Source organism: Schistocerca gregaria, chromosome 5 (genome assembly GCF_023897955.1).
Source record: "Schistocerca gregaria isolate iqSchGreg1 chromosome 5, iqSchGreg1.2, whole genome shotgun sequence".
NCBI classification, from domain to species: domain Eukaryota; kingdom Metazoa; phylum Arthropoda; class Insecta; order Orthoptera; family Acrididae; genus Schistocerca; species Schistocerca gregaria.
In genome coordinates this window covers 237,370,836-237,392,441 of record NC_064924.1, presented here as the reverse complement: position 1 = coordinate 237,392,441, position 21,606 = coordinate 237,370,836, and the positions used below count along the sequence as shown (strand labels likewise).

At 41.0% G+C, this 21,606-nt stretch overlaps 1 protein-coding gene across 1 annotated transcript in view; it reads left to right on the top strand.

The window, feature by feature from the left end:
- The window catches only part of LOC126273298 (probable cytochrome P450 6a14), a 40,920-nt gene extending 22,759 nt beyond the window's left edge, over nucleotides 1–18,161 (top strand). Inside the window, exons 3-4 of the mRNA XM_049976844.1 lie at nucleotides 11,432–11,683; nucleotides 17,781–18,161. Coding sequence (XP_049832801.1) covers nucleotides 11,432–11,683; nucleotides 17,781–17,959 — 431 coding nt within the window. The 3' untranslated portion in view covers nucleotides 17,960–18,161. The remainder of the gene's footprint in view (nucleotides 1–11,431; nucleotides 11,684–17,780) is intronic.
- The last annotated feature ends 3,445 nt before the right edge of the window (nucleotides 18,162–21,606 follow it).

Sequence of the window (21,606 nt, the reverse complement as noted above, 5' to 3'; positions counted from 1 at the left end):
AGCTGTCTATTTGTAGCATCGTACCCAGGGTTGATAGCGGTCCTTCTGGTTTGGAGCACAGTGGAAATTCTAAACCAGAGGCTCAGACGATTCTGCGACGGTATCGGACGCGAATTTCTCGACCTCCACTACCGGGTGCAGAATTGTAGTGTTCCCCTTTATATGATGACTACACGCAGGAAGCGGCTACTAGGGTATCGGAGTATATGGGACGTGCACATGAGGCTTTTTTAAGTTAGAGAAACTCTCCCTGTGATCAAAGAAGATTTGCCTAATAAATTAGCCACAATATCCTCGGAGAACATCTGCAGATCAGATATAGAAATGGTTATTATGATTTTAGTAAACCGCAAGAGGAGCCAAGGAAAAGTCCCAGAATTAGTATCGCTTACTGAAGGTTATAATGCACAGATATTATTAGGAACAGAAAGTTGGTTGAAACCAGACGTTAATGACAACGAAATCCTAAGTTCAGATTGGAATATTTGTCGTAAGGATAGGTTACCGCCAATGGTGTCGCTGTGTTAATTGCTGTAAAGAATTCGATAAGATCTAGTGAGGTTATCAGGGATTCCGATCGTGAATTATGGATGAAGTTAAGTATCAAAGGTCAGTCAAAAATGAAAACTGATGCTTTATAGACGGCCTGAGTCAGGAGCTCTAGTGGTAGAGCGCTTCATACAGAACTTGCAAAATATCGTTAGTAATTTTCCTGACCATGCCGTTGTAATAGGGGGTGACTTGAGGTTGGCGGGTATAGACTGGGAGTATCATGCTATCAAAACTGGTGCCAGAGACAAGGATTGCTGTAACATTATTCTGGATGTTTGTCCGAAAATTACTTTGAGCATAGTTAGGGGACCAGCTCGTGCAGGTAACGTCTTAAACCTCCTCGCAACAAACAGATATGAACTTATCGAATCAGTTAATGCAGGAGAAGTTATGAGAAATCATAAGACTATGATAGCGTGTATGAAAATGGGTCTGACAAAGAATTTTAAGAGAGGTAGGAAGATATTTTTCCTTACCAAGAGTGACAGGATACAGTTTTCAGAGTATCTGAGCAGTCAGTGTGAAATATTCAGTGATGAGAACGAAACTGTGGAAAACAAATGGAAAAAATTCAAAGCAATCGTGCAGTATGCCCTACACAAATGTTGTTGTTGTTGTTGTTGTTGTCTTCAGTCCTGAGAATGGTTTGCTGCAGCTCTTCAAGCTACTCTATCCTGTGCAAGCTTCTTCATCTCCCAGTACCTACTGCAACCTACATCCTTCTGAATCTGCTTAGTGTATTCATCTCTTGGTCTCCCTCTACGATTTTTACCCTCCACGCTGCCCTCCAATGCTAAATTTGTGATCCCTTGATGTCTCAAAACATGTCCTACCAACCGATCCCTTCTTCTAGTCAAGTTGTGCCACAAACTTCTCTTCTCCCCAATCCTATTCAATACCTCCTCATTAGTTACGTGATCTATCCACCTTATCTTCAGCATTCTTCTGTAGCACCACATTTCGAAAGCTTCTATTCTCTTCTTGTCCAAACTACTTATCGTCCATGTTTCACTTCCATACATGGCTACACTCCATACAAATACTTTCAGAAACGACTTCCTGATACATAAATCTATATTCGATGTTAACAAATTTCTCTTCTTGAGAAACGCTTTCCTTGCCATTGCCAGTCTACATTTTATATCCTCTCTACTTCGACTATCATCAGTTATTTTACTTCTTAAATAGCAAAACTCCTTTACTACTTTAAGTGTCTCATTTCCTAATCTAATTCCCTCAGCATCACCCGATTTAATTTGACTACATTCCATTATCCTCGTTTTGCTTTTGTTGATTTTCATCTTATATCCTCCTTTCAAGACACTGTCCATTCCGTTCAACTGCTCTTCCAAGTCCTTTGCCGTCTCTGACAGAATTACAATGTCATCGGCGAACCTCAAAGTTTTTACTTCTTCTCCATGAATTTTAATACCAACTCCAAATTTTTTTTTGTTTCTTTTACTGCTTGCTCAATATACAGATTGAATAACATCGGGGAGAGGCTACAACCCTGTCTCACTCCTTTCCCAACCACTGCTTCCTTTTCATGCCCCTCGACTCTTGTTCCAGAAAAGGTCTTAAGGGATGGGAAAGACCCACCATGGCCGTGTTAGAAAACTGCTACTTGAGCAAAGGGAACTCCATCTCAGTTTCAAGAGAAGTGAGACCTTAGCTGACAAACAAAAGCTGTAAGGAGAGCAATGAGAGGAACGTTCAATGGCTTTGAAAATAAAAATTTGCCAACCGATAAGAGTAAAAACCCTAAAAGGTTTTGGTCATATGTGAAATTAGTAAGTGGGTCAAAATCATTCACTCAGTGAGCATACTGGCATGGAAATGGAAGTTAACAGAGAGAAGGCCGAAATACTTAATTTGGACTTTTGAAATTATTTCACCGTCGCAAATTTAACACGGTCCTTCCTTCCAATCGCCGTACGAACGTCGAAATGGCAGATATTGAGATAACCGATTGATTGCGGAATAGAAAAACAACGACAATCATTTAGTAGTGGAAAGGCTTCAGTACCAGATAAGATATCTGTAAGATATCCCTTCTAGCAGTAATTTATCATAGGCAAGTTGAACAACGTAGGGTACCTAGCCACTGGAAGAAAGCACATGTCATTGCCGTTTTTAAGGAGGTGCGTACGCAAATGCACACAATTATAGTTCTATATAATTGACGTCAGTCTGTTGTAGAATTATGGAACATGTTTTGTGCTCAAGAATTATGACATTCTTGGAGAACAAAAATCTTCTCTATAAAAATCAACATGGATTCCGCAAATAGCGATCCTGGGAAACTCAGTTCGCTCTGTTCCACCACGAGATCCAAAGCGCCGTGAACAACGGCGCTCAGGTTTATGCCGTGTTCCTTGATTTCAATAAGACACTTGACATCGTCCCGCACTGTCGTTCAGTGAAAAAGAATACGAGCTTATCGAGTATCGGAGCAGATTTGCGACTTGATTCAAGACTTCCTTGCAGACAGAACTCAACACATCGCTCTTAACGGAACAAAGTCGACAGATGTAAAGGTAATTTCCGGTGTACCCCAAGGAACTGTGATAGTACAGTTACATTTTACAGTATGTATAAATGATCACATCGAAAGCGTCGCGTGCTCTCTAAGGATGTTCGCAGATGATGCGTTTGTCTATAACAAATTAGTAACGCCAGAGGATAGTAACGATTTGCAGATTAACCTCCAGAGAACTGATGAATGGTGCAGACTCTGGTACTTGACCCAGAACTGTAATAAATGTAACATATTGCGCGTACATAGGAAAAGGAATCCACTTCCGCATAGCTATGCTACTGATGACAAACCGCTGGAAACACTATCTGCCGTAAAATATGTAGGAATAACTATTCAGAGCGATCTCAAGGGGAATGATCACATAAAACGAATAGTGGGGAAAGCAGGTGCCTGACTCAGATTCATAGGAAGAACCTTAAGGAAATGTAACTCATCGACGAAGGAAGTGGCTTGTAAGGCTCTTGTTCGAACGATTCTTGTGTGTTGTTCATTTGTTTGTGATCCCTACAAGACAGGACTGATAGAAGAGATAGAGAACATCCAACGAAGGGAGGCACGTTTTGTCATTGGATCGTTTAGTCGTCACGAAAGCGTTACGGTGTCGCTCAATAATTCCACTGACAGACGTTACAAGAGAGGCGTTTTGCATCACCGAGAGATTTACTATTGAAATTCCGACAGAGAACTTTCCGGGAAGAGTCGGATAACATATTACTTCCCCCCATAATGATCATGAGGAGAAAATTCGAGAAATTAGAACCAATACATAGGCTTACGGACAATCATCTTCCCACCCTCTATTTACTAGTGTAACAGGGTTAGAGGGCTCAGTACCCTCCGCCACACACCATTAGGTAGCTTACAGTATGATGGAAATGCAGATGAAGGACTTGAGTAGAATTGCTACAGCGCCTTTGGTCTACTTTGATTTACCTTCAACCCTAGCGAAATTAGAGGCGACCTTGAACACATGAGTAACACGTGACATCAAAAGCCACACCCTCAATTTATGATGGCGTCATCATGATGTCTCAAGCCCCCTCCCCCCCCCTCTTTCAATGACATCATGGTGGAATACAAAAGCTCATAACAAACGAAGATTATACTTGACCTTTGTCCTGTATTATAATGTTGCTAACCATCAGTGGAGCAAATGTCATTCTTTCATGACCTTACAATATTTGTACTATTATCATTTACAGTAATTGTAGGTTATCCCTTAGTTGTAAATTAGTTATTTCTTATACAAACCAAAATATACTTATTGACACTAAATTGAAACTATCTTTCCCCCTCACACACACGCGCATGCGCGCAGACGCGCACACAGACAACACAGAGACACACAGAAACACACACACACACACACACACACACACATATATATATATATATATATATATATATATATATATATATAGTGTAATGTTCAACTCTTCTGTATTTCATCTCTCCCTCTCTGTTTTCCACTTCACCAAAAAATGCTAATATCAAATACTGTATTAATCTCAAATACTGTCTTGGAATTTAAGTAACCGCTTCAGCTGGATGAAAATCCTTTTTATTGGATCCATGAGGGGTTTTGTTACACTACTCTCATATCTTCAAGTGGACGTCTATACGTAAACAAATAATTTACCATCTAGAATAAGTGAATAATCTTAAATGTAGCTATAATAGAAGGTACTCACGTATCTCAGGTCATAAAATGAGCAACACTGGGGATATGTGAAAGCAATCATATCTCTGATTAATTGGCAAGACCCACAATAAATGCTGTGTCACAACTAACGAAACCACGCAAACATTATATAGTTAAAGAGCAAGTCAAAATATCACTAGTTTTTTACTTTACTAAAAAAATGTTTATCCCAAATACTGTACAGAGTAAATTTTTAATTGGTTTTGTTACCGTTTATGCTTTGCTCTTCCATTGATATCAATGTCACACGATAGAGAACGTTTAAATGCACGTAGTATAATATGAAACAGGTTAGCTCAAGTGCTATAAACATTGTTAGGTGTCAGATAACTGGTTCACTATTATTAAACTGAAGAAACTTTCCAATGATGTAAAGTAGTGCATTATGTGAGTCTATTTCCGCACACTAAAACAATTATCAATCATAGTTCATATTTTTATATTTTCACACATAGAATAGAATCCGCTTCACACTACATTCAATGTTTTTTTTTTTTTCAATTTACACAGTAATCTTTCAGGCTTTAGTAAACCCAAGCTGAAGTAATCACTTCATCTAGAAGTATAATTCATTTATCATCTAGTGCTGATAAACCTTTCTTGTGCACTTGGATTGAATAATGTAATTGTATAGTTGTTCTAACATCAAAGTTGAAGACACATTGTCGATAATCATTGACTACTAGCTTCCTACACGCAGTAAATCAGTTACAAACCACATTTGATGTTTTTATATTTTCACATACTAAAATCACTTGGAAATCTCATTTTACATTTTCATACATACACAAGAAAATCACACTTCATCAATTCTCAGTTTGTAGTGATCCCAAGCTAAGGCAATAACTTTATCTGGAGGTATAATACCTTTATCGCCCTGTGCTGTCTGACAGTAGAAACGGCGTGGCACTTGGATCGACTAAGATACTCTAAAGCTGTTTTAGTTTCAGAATTCAACACACATTACTCGTAATCATCGATGATTCACTCTTTAATAGAATATTATTTTACTCCCTTTGCTCTGCTCCTTATACATCCTGGTTCAGTCCTGGGTGCGTAAATTATAGCTTGTAGACCGACAAGTTTAGTATTAGGGACACCATTCAATTAATCTTTCGCTAATACAATCTCCTTTTCATTACAAGTGGAGTGTTATCTTTTATTTGTAGGGAAACTTGAAGTAACAAACTATATATGTGCAACATTGCTTCCATTCCTTAGATATTCATAAATTAAGTATACAATACAATTTCAAATGCTTATTTGGAAACTCGTTAGTATATATCCATTATGAAATGGGTCTTCGAAATATCTGCTGTTGGCTTATCAAACGCTCCGTTAAGTCTATACATTTATGTTGTAGAGTACACTCTGGCAAACCGAACTGATATTCCATCCATACCTGTAACTTACTTGTTTCCAACTCTTTCACTTGCTTCTCAGTGCCCTAGATGTCGCTTTCTATGTCCTCTATATGGGAGTCAGTGTGGCGCTCAAATGGTAGTATGTCTGTAGGAGCTTCCTGTGTGAATGATTACAGACATGCAAAATTTGAAACTCCAGCTTTCTGTTTGCTGTCTTCCATTGCAACACGAGACTGGTCGACTATTGACTGGATGGGAGCCTTTGATCCTCTTAGTGATTGTACGTAGGACGTGAGTTAACGAGCATTTCCCATATATTTTAGTATATGGCGGAAAGAGACAGCCTTCCAGGAATTGTGAAACGAGTCCTGTCGTCCAGGACCGTGTGCCACAAAGAGCGCTGATTCGCCACGAGATGGGGAAATTCACAAGCGACTACTGTGCTGAATGAGGCCAGGCTGATCAGGTCCAAGCGCTGTAGTGTGCGAGTGAGACAGATGAGAACCTAAGTCATAGGGAAACCCCGTAGGAGCTGTTTGTGCCCAGGAAGGCGCAACAGTCTTAAATATGGCGGACCTAAAATCGGCCATAAATGGGAACATTTGTGAAAACTATTTAACCCTGTAGTAATTCAGGGAATGAAGCCACAGTAATGTTAATCTACCATCTTTCTTAAATTTTCATGGTGATCCCAATAAATCTTTAATATTGGTCAAATCTATAATAGTTTAGGATTTACTGTTAAAGTGAAATTAACAAGTTTTGTAACAAAGACCCGAATGCTAAAATCTGAACGCTTTAGTCAATCTTAACGATCGATATTTCATATAAAAGCGCATCGTTAAAATGACAAATGTTGTAAATATCAACTCTGTAACTTCATTTGTTTAAAAGATATAGTAAATTTAAATTATTAGTATTTTCAAGTTAAGTATCACATCATCATTTCCTCTACACAAAACGCATTGAACGATGACAGCATGACGTCTTATTGAATCATTAGGTAACAGAATATTTGTTGTAAAGTTTAGTGCATAATAGCTACTTTTGTTCTTCATTTATTTATCAGAACGCACATTAGTGCAAGGTTACTGGCCGTGACATTCAAGGTTAAGAAAAAAATTTACGTAAAAGAATTTAACGTTTATTATGTAACGCATATTATTGTTACTTTATTTAGAACGTGAAAGTGGCCAAGCTCTGATTATTTAAATATGTTAAAATGTAGAATAATATAGAATAAGCGGTAGCCAATCAGATGGACGGTTTCAAGAAAGAGGACTGCACTAGTCAGTTGAGCGACGGTGTTTGGCACGGGGGAGTCACGGCTGGAGCCGGGCAGAGGGACAGTGCTGGTGGAGATACGAAAGCGGACGGTCGGTCTTTAGGTAGCTAGCAAGTTAAACGACTTAGAAAATTTCGCGTAGTGTGGTATCGCAGTGAGCAGCCGCACGCCTGGTGTGAACTCTAACTTTTCGCGTAGATAACGATGTGGAGTATTGGAGTTGTATTTCGCAATGAGATTGTGGATATTCGAACTGTGTCAAATGAATATACGCTTCGATGTAACAGTAGCTCTAAATAGGACATCTTTCGCTATTAGTTTGCTTTCTGAATAAACATTATTCTAATTAATCAAATCGCAACTGTGTGGCCTACGTCATCTATGGGTCGTTGATTTAGCTCCTGATATTATTATTACTGTTATTATATGTTATATTAACTTTGTACCCCCCCCCCCCCCCCCGCCATCAACCATGGACCTTGCCATTGGTGGGGAGGCTAGCATGACTCAGCGATACAGGTAGATGTACCGTAGGTGCAACCACAACGGAGGGGTATCTGTTGAGAGGCCAGACAAACGTGTGGTTCCTGAAGAGGGCAGCAGCCTTTTCAGTAGTTGTAGGGGCAACAGTCTGGATGATTGACTGATCTGGCCTTGTAACACTAACCGAAACGGCCTTGCTGTGCTGGTACCACGAACAATTTGTACAGAAACCAGATGGCGGTTATAAGAGTCGAGGGGCATGACAGGGAAGCAGTGGTTGGGAAGGGAGTGAGACAGGGTTGTAGCCTATCCACGATGTTATTTAATCTGTATATTGATCAAGCAGTAAAGGAGTAGGTATTAAAATACATGGAGAAGAAATAAAAACTTTGAGGTTCGCCAATGACATTGTAATTCTGTCAGAGACAGCAAAGGACTTGGAAGAGCAGTTGAACGGAATGGACACTGCCTTGAAAGAAAGATATAAGATGAACATCAACAAAAGCAAAACGAGGATAATGGAATTTAGTCGAATTAAGTAGGGTGATGCTGAGGGAATTAGATTAGGAAATGAGATACTTAAAGTAGTAGTGGAGTTTTGCTGTTTGGGACGTTGACCGAAGTAGAGAGGATATAAAATGTAGACTGGCAATGGCAAGGAAAGAGTTTCTGAAGAAGAGAAATTTGTTAACACCGTGTATAGATTTAAGTGTCAGGAAGTCGTTGCTGGAAGTATTTGTAAGTAGTGTAGCCGTGTATGGAAGTGAAACATGGACGATAAATAGTTTGGACAAGAAGAGAATAGAAGCTTTAGAAATGTGGTGCTACAGAAGAATGCTGAAGAATAGATGGGTAGATCACATAACTAATGAGGAGGCATTGAATAGAATTGGGGAGAAGAGGAGTTTGTGGCACAACTTGACTAGAAGAAGGGATCGGTTGGTAGGACATGCTCTGAGGCATCAAGGGATCACCAATTTAGTACTGGAGGGCAGCGTGGAGGGTAAAAATCGTAGAGGGAGACCAAGAGATGAATACACTAAGCAGATTCAGAAGGAAGTAGGTTGCAGTAGGTACTGGGAGATGAAGAAGCTTGCACAGGATAGAGTAGCATGGAGAGCTGCATCAAACCAGTCTCTGGATTGAAGATTACAACAACAGCTACACCTAGTAAAAACTGGGATAAAACACTGTGAAATTACGCAATTTCCTGCATACATTCATTGTTTACTTATTACGTCTTCATTTGGTATATAATGACTTCATTGACATTTACATACAACAGTGTTACCTTGTACTTAATACTCATATGTTCATAATATAGGCTGATGTATGGTCATTGCACACAAAAGTCAAAGCATTTTACAGAAGAAATGACAATTTTACAAAGGGAAAAGTGAAATAGAAATAAAGAGACCAAACAATCCACAACTCTTACTTCGCCACCATCCTCTCCCAGAAGTTGCCTACGTGTCCAAGAATACCCTCATCCGTCGCCACCTGCATTAGCCGATTCTATTACAGATTGTTTAGGTACACTCTGATCTTATACAAATATATCCTGCGTCCTACATACGCGTGCGCACACACCCGCCCACCCGCAAAGAGAGAGAGAACCTTTTTTATTCGTTCATTTAAACAGCGCCGAACGTTTGTAACGGTTTTCCCACAAAGTGCCTTATGCACTCATGTTTTGCTGTAACAGCACCTTAAACTACTTATCGGAACAGTTTGGATCTCAGTTAACTATTACAGCTTCCAGAAGATATGGTGTTTTATTCCAAATTGTTATTGGTCATCTAAGAGCAGACAAGTTATTACCGTGTGGGACGGGAATGGGCAAGTTCATTATAGTGTTGAGATTAAGAAGAATGTGTGACTAACAATTGCGTGATTGCAACAACGCATATGGATCATAAAGAGAGAATATGAAATGCTACAAAGAGATATTAGCACCAGTTACAGTTCCTCTCCGAACTTTTATGGTTTTCATTTGAATTTCTAATTCATTGACTGCTTTTGATGCGTATCCCACTCTCTAGCAACATTACCTCGCATCGCCACACTGTAATAGCATTACGGTCGGTTAGGACAGAGGTCATCAAACTCATTAGTCAGCAGAGCCAAATATCAACAGTACAACGACTGAAATTTCATTTTAGAGCCAAATTTTTTAAACCTAAACTATATAGGCAGGTACATTGTTATCAAGTTAATTAGAAGACCTCCAAGTTGGGTTTTGCTAGAAACGCCCACAGTCTGACTGAGGTGCTTTCGCTGAGGTCGACTTGTTCGGTCTCCCATCTACACTCACCTTGTATACTTGTTTCGTCTGTCTTATTTCGTTCACCCTCCCTGTGTGTCTATACCATCTCAACATAGCTCTCTCAATACTTCACAATGCACCCTAAAACAACTTGATAAACTTTGTATAACGTTTTAAGTTTCAGCTAAACTATAGGTACTTTGGATCGATCTTGACACAATACATAATAACGACGGTATTTATCGATAAAATTAAACTGTAATGCATCCGTAAAATTAAATCATGACAGTGACTGACAAACACTAATGTAAACAGTGCACTTGCATCTCCTAGTAAGTTTGTAATTTGTTTTTAATTTTGGGGAAGATTCCAGGTTCTAATCAATAAGACGATTTCTCAATTTACTCCTGATAGGGTTCACGCTTGAAAATGATTGTTTGCGTAATATGTAGTCCCGGATACAAAAAGAATAGAAATTGATTATATGAGTCAGGAGTACTATTCCAGTTGTCAAGAATCTTTTCCAAGTTTTTTAAAGCAGATCCCCTGTGCTCAGAACTAAGTTCATCCTTTTTTCGAAAATATTTCTATATCAGCACAAAGACATTCAAATTTCGTGTTCCGCAATTGTTTGTTTTTCATTTCTAGCAACTGCATTTCAGAGTTGCCCATTTAAATATTAAAAGGAGAAAAACTTAATTGTGTTACAGCAGCGTTAAGAGGTTGTTATGTGGAAGAGCCACACCGAAGGGTTGTGCCTCGCCAGCTGCGGTTTGCCAGCCACTGGCTTAGGACAATCAAATTTCTGTCGCCCTTACCCATTTTCTCAATTGCTCTATTTCCACATATATTCGCTCTCTTTTCGCATCATCAGTGTGTGATATGGACTTGAAAACCTGCTCGATAATGGCTGGAGTTAGTTCATTTTCAATCCTCAGGAGAATAATTCGATCACTGTCTCGTTCATAGCGTCCCACTTGGTTACTTTCCTTGTTGATCACTGAGAAGAAAAAACTTGTTATATCAGTTATACCAAATGGTCATATACCAAATGGTCTACAAACTACTAATGAACAGTGTTCTCTTACTGTAGTGAGACTATCACAATCATTTATTTTCTGCGATTTAATTCCAGTCTACAAATTAACTATGATTGCCATGAGACGATTTAAAACTTAACATGGAGCAGCATTATAGAATACTTATTAGGACATCTTTTTGACATCTGTCCTTTTTTCAGAAACCCTTCGTATGTACCCGCCCGTTCCGATTCTCAATCGCGATGTGGTGCAAGATTATAAACTCTCACGATATGACTGTGTCTTGGAGAAAGGGACTAAGGTGGTCATTCCAGTCATGGGACTCCATCATGACAGAAAGTTCTTTCGGAACCCTGTAAATTTCGACCCGGAACACTTTTCTGACGAGCAAAAGGTATCAAGGCATCCCTTTTCCTATCTGCCTTTTGGGGAAGGACCACGCATCTGCATTGGTGAGTTGCTCCAAGTTTCTTCTTTATTGTTTGTTAATTTTTTCATAATTTATATGAATATGTTGTTGCAATACAGAGTAACAAATACAAAAGTATCGAAAAAGATCAGTTACGCATGTGAACAACACGTTGGTGGATAACTACGTTTAATGTAACTCCTAATAAAATGGCAAACAGTGTCAACTGAGATTTTTCCAAAACATCCAGAAATGTAAGTACCTGACATAAATATACTTAGTGCACTGGAGGTAATTGTGAAAAACTAGAATACTACATCACGCCAAATGTTCTAACACTGATACTGCTACCGGCATTGTAGTTGTTGATGATGTTGATGAGTATGATAGTGATGCAGCTCTCCGTGTGTCTCTAAGCATTGCTGCCTACACTCATATGATACTGTTCACTATATTCCAGCCTTTGTCTCCCTCAACATTTTTTACTCCAATATCCCTCATCATACACACACGCAAACAGTCTCCTCCATTACCTATCTGACGGTTCTTTGATGTCTCAGCATGTATTCTACTAACTGACCCTTTCTTTTAGTCAGGTTGCACCATAAATTTCTTTCTTCCCCAATTCGATCAAGTACCTCCTCATGAGTTTTTGATCTACAGAACTTACCTTCAGTAGAACGAGATTTTCACTCTGCAGCGGAGTGTGCGCTGATATGAAACTTCCTGCCAGATTAAAACTGTGTGCCAGACCGAGACTCGAACTCGGGACCTTTGCCTTTCGCGGGCAAGTGCTCTACCAACTAAGCTACCCAAGCACGACTCACGCCGCGTCCTCACAGCTTTACTTCTGCCAGTATCTCGTCTCCTACCTTCCAAACTTTACAGAAGCTCTTCTGCGAACCTTGCAGAACTAGCACTCCTGAAAGAAAGGATATTGCGGAGACATGGCTTAGCCACAGCCTGGGGGCTGTTTCCAGAATGAGATTTTCACTCTGCAGCGGAGTGTGCGCTGATATGAAACTCCCTGTCAAATTAAAACCGTGTGCCGGACCGAGACTCGAACTCGGCACCTTTGCCTTTCGCGGGCAAGTGCTCTACCAACTGAGCTACCCAAGCACGACTCAGGCCCCGTCCTCACAGCCTTACTTCTGCCAGTATTTCGTCTCCTACCTTCAAAACTTTATACAGAAGCGTTCGCAGGAGAGCTTCTGTAAAGTTTGGAAGGTAGGAGACGAGATAATGGCAGAAGTAAAGCTGTGAGGACGGGGCCTGAGTCGTGCTTGGGTAGCTCAGTTGGTAGAGCACGTGCCCACGAAAAGCAAAGGTCCAGATTTCGAGTCTCGGTCCGGCACACAAGTTTAATCTGCAAGGAAGTTTCTTACCTCCAGTATTCTTCTGTAGCACTATATTTGGAAAGCTTCTATTTGTCGTTGTCTCGGCTGTTTATTGTCCATGTCTCATTTCTTTACATGGTCACACTTCAGAAAAGACTTTCTAACACTTAAATATGTACCTGATGTTATAAATTTATCTTCTTTAGAAATGATTTTCTTCCTGTTGCCACCGGCCATCATCAGGTACTCTGCAGCCTAATCTAATTCCCTTAACACTGCCTGAATTAACTCGACTACGTTCCATTACCCTTGTTCTACTTCTGCTGCTGTACATCTTATAACCACTTTTCAGGACGTAATCCATTTCGTTCAACTTCTCTTCCAAGTCCCTTGCCAAAATCACAACGCCATCAACAAACTGTGAAGTGTTCATTTCTTCTCCCTGAACTTTAATTTATTTTCCAAATATCTCATTTGTTTAGTTCATAGCCGAGTCAGTGTACAGATTGAATAAGACTGAGACTGTCTTCATAATGTTATGCACAAATAGATTAGCAACAAGCCGTCTATCAACACCTCTCACAGATAGTGTTGCTTTGTGCACAAAATGTCAAAACTGATTCACTTGTATTAAAAAGAGGAGAAGCGCTTCTTGCTGGTTAATTAGATGAAATTTACTCAGATAAACTGAATGGAATCAACGGTGATACACTAAATAAAATGGAGTAACATAAAGTAATATCTGTGAAATCAATTCCGAAATTCTGAACCAGCAGTGTAATGAATGTGCCTCGAGAAACAGAAATTAGGGCAACACTGGTGTGTTGGGAAACTGTGGATGCACATTTATTTCGTAAAAATAGAACGTAAAGCGTTTTTAATCTCATTTCTTCAGTTGTGAAAAGCTAAATTTTTCTTTATTTGTTTGTTGAAAATTTCTTTCTTTCCTAACGCTACCATGTGTGCATTACTAGACAGATTTCAACCCGTCAAATGGTCATCTTTAGAACAACATGTAGCATTGTGATTTTATAGCTCTTCCAGGAACGACCACTGTTACCCAGAGAGCGACAATTAATGCTTTTCATTGAGTCTAAGACCACAGTAATGCCTACTGTTACTCAGATGATCATCCGACACGTTTAAAGCCAGTCATATAGGAATACCATTGTGACTGTTTAAGACAAAACATCAGTTCCTCTACTTTCCTAGTTTCCAGTTTTCAGTACTCCATAAACTTCTCCACCATATTGCCATTCAGTTTCTTACATCTATGTTCTTCTCTTACGTTTGTTACGTTCACTTGGGAGACTCCTAAATTCAAACGAGTTTCTGTCTGTAGTTTTAATACTTCTATGTTTCTTTCCAGTTCTTTTCTTCTTTTCGTGATTCAGGCAACCGTTACTTTGTTTTCCAGAACTACAGAATAATTATTTTGTTAACCTGACCGCTTTCATACGCCAAAGATGTACTTATTTAATGAGCCCTTCTTGTTAAGTTTCCTGTTTTGTCTTTTAAATAATGAAAATGTCTACCGGAAAATTATTGTGAGAAAATAACGCAGAGCGTTGGGTTTCGTATTAGGGAAGACGAAAGAGGATTCAGACAGAAAAGATGCTGTACAAATAATCTCTTTCTTTTACGACAACTAATGGAGAAAATTATACCAGTAGGAAAGGAATTACACATCGCCTTTGTAGATGTGGCAAAAGCTTATGACATATTTCCTAGAGGAAAACTGTGGAAAGCATGGAAAATTTAGACATGAATAAACATATTTTACAGATTATTGTCGAAATGTAGAGAGATTATAAGGTACAGATTAACTGTGGGAGGCTATGAAAACTATAGATCCGGATGTCCATATTTTACTCATTATTACTGAAATCTACAAAGACTTTAAGGAACAGATTAAGTTAATGACGAAGTAAGAGCAAGAATGAGGACAAATATAAGAGTGATAGATGGAACTGCAACAAAATCATTGCTGAGGTATGCCGAGTTGTTGAGAATGTCGGCTTATTGGTGGGGTTTGAATGGAAATCGCCTGGTGTACATAAAGGCCACAGACCACGATGTTCTTGGAAACAACACATCAATGAAATACTGGAGCATCACAATGTTTGTAATGAGAATGCTCTGAATAGAGAGATGTGGCGGAAGAATACAGCAAAATGTTGTTAATGTCGAGCTTTGTACACTCCTGGAAATTGGAATAAGAACACCGTGAATTCATTGTCCCAGGAAGGGGAAACTTTATTGACACATTCCTGGGGTCAGATACATCACATGATCACACTGAAAGAACTACAGGCACATAGACACAGGCAACAGAGCATGCACAATGTCGGCACTAGTACAGTGTATATCCACCTTTCGCAGCAATGCAGGCTGCTATTCTCCCATGGAGACGATCGTAGAGATGCTGGATATAGTCCTGTGGAACGGCTTGCCATGCCATTTCCACCTGGCGCCTCAGTTGGACCAGCGTTCGTGCTGGACGTGCAGACCGCGTGAGACGACGCTTCATCCAGTTCCAAACATGCTCAATGGGGGACAGATCCGGAGATCTTGCTGGCCAGGGTAGTTGACTTACACCGTCTAGAGCATGTTGGGTGGCACGGGATACATGCGGACGTGCATTGTCCTGTTGGAACAGCAAGTTCCCTTGCCGGTCTAGGAATGGTAGAACGATGGGTTCGATGACGGTTTGGATGTACCGTGCACTATTCAGTGTCCCCTCGACGATCACCAGAGGTGTACGGCCAGTGTAGGAGATCGCTCCCCACACCATGATGCCGGGTGTTGGCCCTCTGTGCCTCGGTCGTATGCAGTCCTGATTGTGGCGCTCACCTGCACGGCGCCAAACACGCATACGACCATCATTGGCTCCAAGGCAGAAGCGACTCTCATCGCTGAAGACGACACGTCTCCATTCGTCCCTCCATTCACGCCTGTCGCGACACCACTGGAGGCCGGCTGCACGATGTTGGGGCGTGAGCGGAAGACGGCCTAACGGTGTGCGGGACCGTAGCCCAGCTTCATGGAGACGGTTGCGAATGGTCCTCGCCGATACCCCAGGAGCAACAGTGTCCCTAATTTTCTGGGAAGTGGCGGTGCGGTCCCCTACGGCACTGCGTAGGATCCTACGGCCTTGGCGTGCATCCGTGCGTCGCTGCGGTCCGGTCCCAGGTCGACGGGCACGTGCACCTTCCGCCGACCACTGGCGACAACATCGATGTACTTTGGAGACCTCACGCCCCACGTGTTGAGCAATTCGGCGGTATGTCCACCCGGCCTCCCGCATGCCCACTATATGCCCTCGCTCAAAGTCCGTCAACTGCACATACGGTTTACGTCCACGCTGTCGCGGCATGCTACCAGTGTTAAAGACTGCGATGGAGCTCCGTATGACACGGCAAACTGGCTGACACTGACGGCGGCGGTGCACAAATGCTGCGCAGCTAGCGCCATTCGACGGCCAACACCGCGGTTCCTGGTGTGTCCGCTGTGCCGTGCGTGTGACCATTGCTTGTACAGCCCTCTCGCAGTGTCCGGAGCAAGTATGGTGGGTCTGACACACCGGTGTCAATGTGTTCTTTTTTCCATTTCCAGGAGTGTATTAATTAATTCTGATCTGTAATAATAATAATCAACCATACCGCAGCAACTAAGCCAGATCAACGACTTTACGTCTTGTTTCACTTTCTTTTGATTTTCTTCTTTTATAGTAAGCCAAATTTCAACATGAGAATCAGATCACTACTAAGGCAATTGGTAATAAACCTATTAGAACTTATGTGTATTTGAACACAAAATTTTCATTAGCTGGAGCCATATTACCTACCTTCCATGTTTTCATTCAGCTGTTTGAAACAAACACTTTCATTACGTTTCTTGTTTGTGTGCTATTGTGTGTACTTTGTTTTAGAAGATGAAAAGACCACAGATCCTCAACATTCATCTACAACAGGAAATTGTGGAAGCTGATTTTGAGTCGAGAAAAAAATTAAACCATGCTCCCTATACTACTGCAATGACATTTGGCGTTGTTAAACTGGAGCAAGTGATCTATTTGAAATACGCTTCTTTTTCACGAATTTGTTGCTCGCATTTTGTTGATTTATTACAGTCAACTATTTTCGGTTCTACTGAGTCATCATTATAAGTAACTAGCCAGAAATAACAAAAATGCAAAATTTCTGTTACATAGAAACAGTTAAAAGTGTTAAAAAGTATAATATAAAAAGGAAAAAATCATAAACACATACAAGGTAGCCGGTATTTTTTTCTCTTTATCTCAACTTTTTAGTACCTTTTTAATTATATTTAATAGCAATTTTTGTTTTCTTCTGTAGTTCTAGTTTTGATGTAACTGGTAGACTGTCATAAATCCAACAAATGCGATTAAGACATTTATGAAGGTCATCATATTGCATTGTTAAACAGTATATTTTATCAAAAGCCTTACTGCAAACGATGGAATGAAAACATAAGACCGAGTGATTTTGTTACAGTTCGAAACTGTACTGACCCTACAGAGAATGGTTGCAAGTTTCTGTACGCCCTGTATAAATTTAAGAAGTTTTCCTGCAGGACCTCTTTGGTTTAGTACACGTGATCCCTCTCTACCACTGATAAAATTCCACAAATGTCCAATATAAGGAATAATTTCAAAAAATTTTGTAGCCTTATATGGGTTTAATGGGATTAAGTTTCTGACTGATTCTGGATATTCAACGTTGTATGTAGCATTATCAGTCACACCTACAGAGAACAGCTGGCTCATTTATTTTGTTGCAGGCATGCGTTTCGGATTGATGCAGGTGAAGTTGGCGATGATACATCTACTGTCAAAATTTGACTTTCTGCCTGTCGGAGACAAGCAGGTAGAAGTACGCATGGCTCCCAACAACCTCTTGCTGACAGCAATCGGCGGAATCAATCTGAGGGTGCAACGACGACAAGTGGCTGCATGCTGAAGAGCTGCAGCGGACATCTCACACCATAACAGGATGGCCGTCTTAAATTTAAATAGTATAAAACATCAATTAATATACTGCTGACCTAATCTCGTTATATTAATCTGAATGAACTTAAGTATGTTCGTCAACAGTCAGTAATTCCGTTGTGGATTCAAAGAACGAAAGAACGAAATTAAACCTATTGTACAACTCAAAAGAAATAAACCCATACTCAAATACTCGCCCTGTATCTTTACTCAAACATGCAAGAAACAGAATCAAGAAAAGTTAAGAAACATAATTTTCTGATATTAAATATAGATTGCACAAGTAAAGATTACCAATTTGGTTAAATAATGAGTATGCAGGGAGCGAGACGTGCATTCAGTTTCTCACAATACACTGATAAGTGAGTGTCCAACCCATGCATCTCGCGTAGCATTATAAACAAAGCAGTCCCAAACACGTCTACATTAGTTATCAGTTTCAAGTACCTTGAGGACTGCGGTTCTTGGCAATCAGAACAGAGCAATTTTATGACAGGTTCGTGCGCATGCAGTGTAATTGTGCTTTGCAAATATGTTCACTTCAGAAAGATATTTATTTACTGTATGAGAAATTTGAATGTGTAGAATATCGCTAATGCACAGAATGAATGGGTGCACATGTGAGTACCTTCAGGAGCGTGCACTTTAAGATACACGACACCGACGTACACTACTGGCTATTAAAATTGCTACACCAAGAAGAAATGCAGATGATAAACGGGTATTCATCGGACAAATATATTATACTAGAACTGACATGTGATTACATTTTCAAGTAGTTTGGGTGCATAGATCCTAAGAAATCAGTACCCAGAACAACCACCTCTGGCAGTATTAACGGTCTTGATACGCCTGTACATTGAGTCAAACAGAGCTTGGATGGCGTGTACAGTTGCAGCTGCCCATGCAGCTTCAACACGATACCACAGTTCATCAAGAGTAGAGACTGGCGTATTGTGACGAGCCAGTTGCTCGTCCACCATTGACCAGACGTTTTCAGTTGGAGAATGTGCTGGCCAGGGAAGCAGTCGAACATTTTCTGTATCCAGAAAGGCCCGCGTTCACCGCGATGTCGCCAAATACGGTGCGATCATCATGATGCTGTAAACAGAACCTAGATTCATCCGAAAATTGACGTTTTGCCATTTGTGCACCCAGGTTCGTCGTTGAATACACCATCGCAGGCGCTCCTATCTGTGATCCAGCGTCAAGCATAACCGCAGCCATGTTCTCCGAGCTGATAGTCCATACTCCTACAAACGTCGCCGAACTGTTCGTGCAGATGGTTGTTGTCTTGCAAACGTCCCCATCTGTTGACTCAGGGATCGAGACGTGGCTGCACGATCCGTTACATCCATGCCTCTCATCTCGACTGCTAGTGATACGAGGCCGTTGGGATCCAGCACGGCGTTCCATATTACCCTCCTGAACCCACCGATTCCATATTCTGCTAAGTCATTGGATCTCGACCAACGCGAGCAGCAATGTCGCGATTCGATAAACCGCAATCGCGATAGGCTTCAATCCGACCTTTATCAAAGTCGGAAATGTGATGGTACGCATTTTTCCTCCTTACACGAGGCATCGCAACAACGTTTCATCAGGCAACGCCGGTCAACTGCTGTTTGTGTATGAGAAATCGGTTGGAAACTTTTCTCATGTCAGCACGTTGTAGGTGTCGCCACTGGCGCCAGCCTTGTGTGAATGCTCTGAAAAGCTTATCATTTGCATATCACAGCATCTTCTTCCTGTCGGTTAAATTTCGCGTCTGTAGCACGTCATCTTCGTTTTGTAGCAATTTTGAGGGCCAGTAGTGTATTTATGGAGTATATTCCTGTACACAATGTCCTACTTCTTCACACCCTCGCGTAAGTTTCGATTCAGTGACTGATATAACATAGTTCAACGCTTATTCACATAAAATTACAGATCTTAAAATGTTCAAACCTGAAATGTAAGCAGTGGCGGATCGCGAGTCTACGTTCTGGCTGTTCACAAATTTTTATATTTACTTAAATTTGAGAGTGAAATATCATATGTAGTCCTGTAACTATTATGCGTATGAACAAACTTAAACCACTGCAGCCACTGCCAACAATTAGAATAATACTAATAATGGAAATGAGCGTTTGGCGTCATTGGCCGCGACGCCCCTTGCGGCGCAGGTCCGGCCGCCTTGGTGCATCTCTTATTACATTCGACGCCACATTGGGCGACCTGTGCGCCGAATGGGGATTAAATGATAATGAAGACAACACAACACCTCGCGGAGAAAAACTCCTACCCAGCCAGGAATCGAACCTGGGCCCGTAGGCCGGCAATCCGTCACGCTGACCACTCAGCTATCGAGGCGGACTGTAGTAACAAAGTACATAACTTGCCTGACAATTAAAGAAATGTTTTCGTGAAATTTTTTTTTCAAATGGTTCAAATGGCTCTGAGCACTGTGGGACTTAAGATCCGAGGTCATCAGTCTCCTAGACTTAGAACTACTTAAACCTAACTAACCCAAGGACATCACACATATGCAAGCCCGAGGCAGGATTCGAACCTGCGATCGTAGCGGTCGCGCGGTTCCAGACTGAAGCGCCTAGAACCGCTCGGCCACACCGGCCGGCTGAAATTTTGTTGTTTTGTACGTAATTAAGTTTAGGGAAAGAGTGAAATAATGTGTAAGCTTTCGTTACTCTCTGTTTCGCATTTTTGCGTGAGTGGGAGTTTTCGTGGCTATTTGTTTTTTCAGACAAGTGTACAAGATCCTTAACGAGATTACTGCCACGGTTACAAGCGAAAGCGAACCCTGAGTGACGATAGTTCGATGGCGATCGATAAGCAGCGCAGCACAATCCCTCGAGAGACACAATAATGTGAGCACCGCAGCTACCACGGCCGACTGCAATCGCCAAATAAAGGAAGCAAGTACTAGTATTAGTCCACGAATTAATTTCAGGGGCTGAAACTCAAACATTCTTATGTTGCACCCACACAACCATTTGTGCTTATTGTGCAATCTTTGATGAATGTTCACTTGTAGTCATGCTTATTTGATTTCGTCACTTTGTCATTCAACGGTTCTGGTCTGCGGCTTTCTTATCCTGGTAATTTACTTTTCTGTGAACACTTAAAATAATTCAACAGAGTTCATGTCGACTGTGCACACGAAAGTCGATTCTTGCACAGTAACTCAAACGGCTGTTTGTGGGAATGATTAAATTCACATTATAATGTCTTTGGGCATGGCCAATTGACTAAAACACAAATGAATTGCTGCATTACAAAATTCAAAACTTAATATACTATAACACACTCATAAACCCACAAAATACACTCCTGGAAATAGAAAAAAGAACACATTGACCCCGGTGTGTCAGACCCACCATACTTGCTCCGGACACTGCGAGAGGGCTGTACAAGCAATGATCACACGCACGGCACAGCGCACACATCAGGAACCGCGGTGTTGGCCGTCGAATGGCGCTAGCTGCGCAGCATTTGTGCACCGCCGCCGTCAGTGTCAGCCAGTTTGCCGTGGTATACGGAGCTCCATCGCAGTCTTTAACACTCGTAGCATGCCGCGACAGCGTGGACGTGAACCGTATGTGCAGTTGACAGACTTTG